Below are 4,513 nucleotides of genomic sequence, written 5' to 3'. Positions count from 1 at the left end.
TGACCATGCACGTGATTATCACGTGTAAGCCACGACATCTTTTTGTTTGCTAAGTTGATAAAATTGATGAAATGAGATTAATTGCAAGCTAAAATAAACTACAAGCCTTTAATTTCCAAAATTAAAACTAAACAAATGAAAGTGAAAAATAACAAAAACTACAAATACCCGTAAATGTAATATTTTAGCCTATTCTTCTATTAGAAGTAGGACCTATGTGAGGACTGAACTGAAGTGTAGCTCAGGTCATATCAAAGAAAAAAAAGAGAGAACATTTTTAGCTCAATCCAGTTCACTTCTTGCCCATTCTAGGCCTAATCTCCAGCAGCCCAAGTGAGCTCAGCTACTAGTTTGTTCAATTTTTTTTCTCCTCTCCCCTTTCTTCCCAACAGCCCATTCTTGTATATTCTTTCTCCTTCTTTCTCCTTCTTCTAATTGTTGATTATACTTTTAATAAGCTCTGGTTATATAATACGTACTAATATGCATGTTTTAGTGAAAGAAAAAAGCAAGAAAAGACATTAGCTCACCCCAATTTAAAAGAAAAATTATTCTATAACCGTAATATTGTCATACGGTATAATTAAGTTACGTGAATTATACGTGGATGACAAACTTATACTCTTATGATAAAGTATTATATGTCTACTCTTATTACAACACGTGAATTAATTACACCATATAATAGTGTTACAGTTACACAAAATTATTTCTCAATTTAAAATTCATAATCAGTAGTGAGATGACCCCACAAAATTAATATATACATTCATTAGCAATCTCAAATCATACATATTAGAGCATCTCCAATTCTTCCCCTATATATTCCTCAAATTTGTTGATAAATTTGAGTAAAAAGTTAAATTTAGCTAGGGAAGAGTACTCCAATGGTAATGTTAAACTTTTCCTCAAATCTTTTTTAAAATGTCTATCTTTATTCCCTCCAAAACCTACTTTTCCATAACTTTTTTTGAAAAATCTCAAACAACTTGATTTGGGGGTCCCTATCCATCTAACTTGATTTGGAGAAAGTTTTAAGAAAATCTCAAATTTGGGAAAAGTTTTAAGAAAATCTCAAATTTGGGAAAAGTTTGGGGGTGGAGGTGAGTTTTGAGTCATTTTTCTTCGAATTTAAACTTAGGGAAATGTTTGAAGAAGGATTGAAGTTGCTCTTAAATACCACATCAGAAGCTATTGTTTTAACTTTTAATGTAAAAAGTTGGAAACCTACCAAGACTCATGCGGTCCAATAACTCATGACAGTTTCTATTTAGAATTTCTGCCATGAAATCTTTACATGTTGGAAAGTACAAATTTGAATTAGGAATGCGTGTAAACTAAAAGCGACAGCCAAGTTTAGTTCATTCATATTTGTTTGGCCATAGACTGATATTGCAAATTACATGCACAGGAAATTGAGAATGGTGTGATATAGAAACACATTTGGATTTTGGGCATGTCATTGTCACACTTGGACAGCTTAGCATGCAAAGTAAGCAATTTCGGTCAGCTAAGGCAGCTTCATGCGCACCTCATTCAAAATTCCCTCCACCACCACAGCCAGTGGGTGTCACTGCTCATCAACCATTGCACGCGCCTCCGTGCGCCTCCACTCTATACCCGTCTCATCTTCGAGACCTCCACGTCTCGCCCCAACATCCATGTGTTCACCTCCATGCTCAAATATTACTCCCATTTGGCCAATGCCCACTTTGATCAAATTGTTGCTGTGTATCAAAAAATGCAGTGTTGTGACATAAGGCTTGGTGCGTTTGCGTACTCGGTCTTGATCAAATCCTCCGGCAGCGCCGGCGTTGCGTTCCATGCACATGTTGTGAAATTGGGTCTTGGTTCGGATCACTATGTTCGCAATGCCATCATGGGTGTGTATGCAAAATATGGCCCGGTTGAGCATGCAAGAGACTTGTTTGCTGAAATGCCTGACAGGACTCTTGCAGATTGGAATAATATGATTTTTGGGTACTGGAAGTGGGGGAACAAAGCCGAAGCGTGTAGACTCTTTGATGTGATGCCTGAGAGGAATGTTGTTACTTGGACTGCTATGGTTACTGGGTATGGTAGGATGAAGGATTTGGAGAATGCAAGGAGATGTTTTGATGAAATTCCGGAGAAAAATGTAGTGTCATGGAATGCAATGCTCTCGGCTTATGCTCAGAATGGATTTCCAGAGGAGGCTTTAAAACTATTTGATGACATGATGAACTCCAGAGATCAACCAAATGAAACTACATGGGCAATTGTCATTTCATCATGTTCGTCGTGTGGTGATTCTTCACTCGCAGATTCACTCGTTCAAAAGCTCGACCAGAAGCGGATACATTTAAGTTATTTTGCCAAGACAGCACTGCTTGATATGTATGCAAAGCGCGGGAGCCTCAAGACTTCTAGACAAATTTTTGATGAGTTGGGGGTGTATAGGAACTCTTTTACCTGGAATGCCATGATATCAGCATATACAAGGGTAGGGGATTTGGCTTCAGCTAGAGAGCTCTTTGATAAGATGCCGGAAAGAGATGTTGTCTCATGGAACTCGATGATTTCTGGTTATGCTCAAAATGGACAGTCAGCTCTTGCAATTGATCTCTTTAAAGATATGACTGCTGCTGATGACCCCAAACCAAATGAGTTAACTGCGGTGAGTGTCATCTCAGCATGTGGACATCTTGGGGCCTTAGAAATAGGTAATTGGGTCATCAACATTCTCACAAAAACCCATATCAAGCTAAGTATATCAGGATACAATTCTTTGATATTCTTGTACTCGAAATGTGGAAACATGGATGATGCCAAGAGAGTATTCCAAGAAATGACTACAAGAGATGTGGTCTCTTACAATACATTGATTGCAGGGTTTGCAGCTCATGGTCATGGAATGGAAGCTGTCAAACTGCTTCCGAAGATGAAAGAAGAATTTATTGAACCAGACCGGGTAACATATATTGGTATTCTGACTGCATGCAGCCATGCCGGGCTGTTAGAAGAAGGCTGGAAGGTCTTTGAGTCAATCAAATCTCCTGATGTAGATCATTATGCATGTGTGGTTGATTTGTTAGGTCGAGTGGGTAAACTGGATGAAGCAAAAAAGATTATTGATAGCATGGTGAAGGAGCCACATGCTGGAGTTTATGGATCTCTTTTAAATGCTAGCCGGATTCACAAAAGAATCGATCTTGGGGAGTTTGCTGCAAGCAACCTCTTTGAGCTTGAACCACACAATTCAGGCAATTACATTTTACTTTCAAATATATATGCCTCAGCAGGCAGGTGGGAAGATGTGGTGAGAGTTAGAGAAGAAGTGAGAAAAATAGGGGTGAAGAAGGCAACTGGGTGGAGTTGGGTGGAATACAAAGGTAAGGTGCACAAGTTCATTGTGGGAGACAGATCACACGAGTCGTCCGAAGATATTTATAGGCTGTTGGAAGAATTAGGGAGGAAAATGAGGAATGCTGGGTACATGGCTGATAAGACCTGTGTGCTAAGAGATGTTGAGGAGGAAGAGAAAGAAGAGATGGTGGGCACTCATAGTGAGAAATTGGCTGTTTGCTTCGCTCTACTTGTCACTGAAGTAGGGGCAGTGATTAGGGTAGTGAAGAATCTGAGGGTGTGCTGGGATTGCCATACAGCTATTAAGATGATATCTAAGTTGGAGGGAAGGAAGATTATTTTGAGGGATAACAACAGGTTTCACTGTTTCAGTGATGGGCTATGTTCTTGCGGAGACTATTGGTAACGTGTAAAGCAGAATTTTCCATTTTCATGCTATTGAGGAGGACACACAATGCTTCAGCATTTGTTGTATGGTGTTGGTTGAGCGAATTGGCCATGTGAGACGAAGATTGTTTAATTCAATTTGCTACTTTGATTCTTGGGGAAAAAAAAACATTTTTAGTCCCTGTGTTTTACCCTGAAAACAGATTTAGTTCATGTGATTTCAAAACTTCACATTTGGTTCCTGTGTTTTATATTTTTTGCAATACGAGGACAATTTTAATAAACTCAAACTCAAACTCAAAATTTCAAATTTTTGTTTTAAAATCAAATTGAATGTTATACAAATGATTTTTTGTCATTTTTGAGTAAAACTCGTGAGCTTATTAGTTTTAATTTGAGAAAATATTTCATCTTAGTTATAAAATGTCCTTAAATTGCAAACAATATAAAAACATGGAGAACAAATGCAGAATTTTGAAATTACATGGACCAAATTTGTTTTTGGGATAAAACACAGGACCAAAATTGTTTTTTTCTCTTGATTCTTTGAATAAAAGTAAAAGTACAAACACATTCATTAGAAGAGTTATCAAGCTTGATGGAAATAATTGCATCGTTTCCCGTTTATAACCTTTCCTAACAAAATAACAAGGTGGCAGCTTACATAATACATACCATGCCATCAATGAGTGTGCCATATCCATTCGGAATTCATATTTGACATTATGTTTAAAATTAAAACAATATCGTTTTTTATTTAATTAGTTTAATAATATGAACT

At 37.4% G+C, this 4,513-nt stretch overlaps 1 protein-coding gene across 1 annotated transcript; it reads left to right on the top strand.

Moving 5' to 3' along the window:
- Nucleotides 1-1,350: 1,350 nt before the first annotated feature.
- LOC147279722 (Pentatricopeptide repeat (PPR) superfamily protein) lies at nucleotides 1,351-3,901 on the top strand. The gene has a single exon (XM_086252304.1). The coding sequence runs from the start codon at nucleotides 1,457-1,459 to the stop codon at nucleotides 3,749-3,751; it is 2,295 nt and encodes a 764-aa protein (XP_086108430.1). The 5' UTR covers nucleotides 1,351-1,456; the 3' UTR covers nucleotides 3,752-3,901.
- The last annotated feature ends 612 nt before the right edge of the window (nucleotides 3,902-4,513 follow it).

The sequence above is a fragment of the Dryas octopetala genome, chromosome 7, assembly GCF_963921425.1.
Source record: "Dryas octopetala chromosome 7, drDryOcto1.1, whole genome shotgun sequence".
NCBI classification, from domain to species: domain Eukaryota; kingdom Viridiplantae; phylum Streptophyta; class Magnoliopsida; order Rosales; family Rosaceae; genus Dryas; species Dryas octopetala.
This window is presented reverse-complemented; position numbering and strand designations above follow the sequence as displayed.

What these genes read in the sequence shown, in the direction of transcription:
- LOC147279722 (XM_086252304.1), top strand. Translation starts at nt 1,457, where the DNA reads ATGTCATTGTCACACTTGGACAGCTTAGCATGCAAAGTAAGCAATTTC.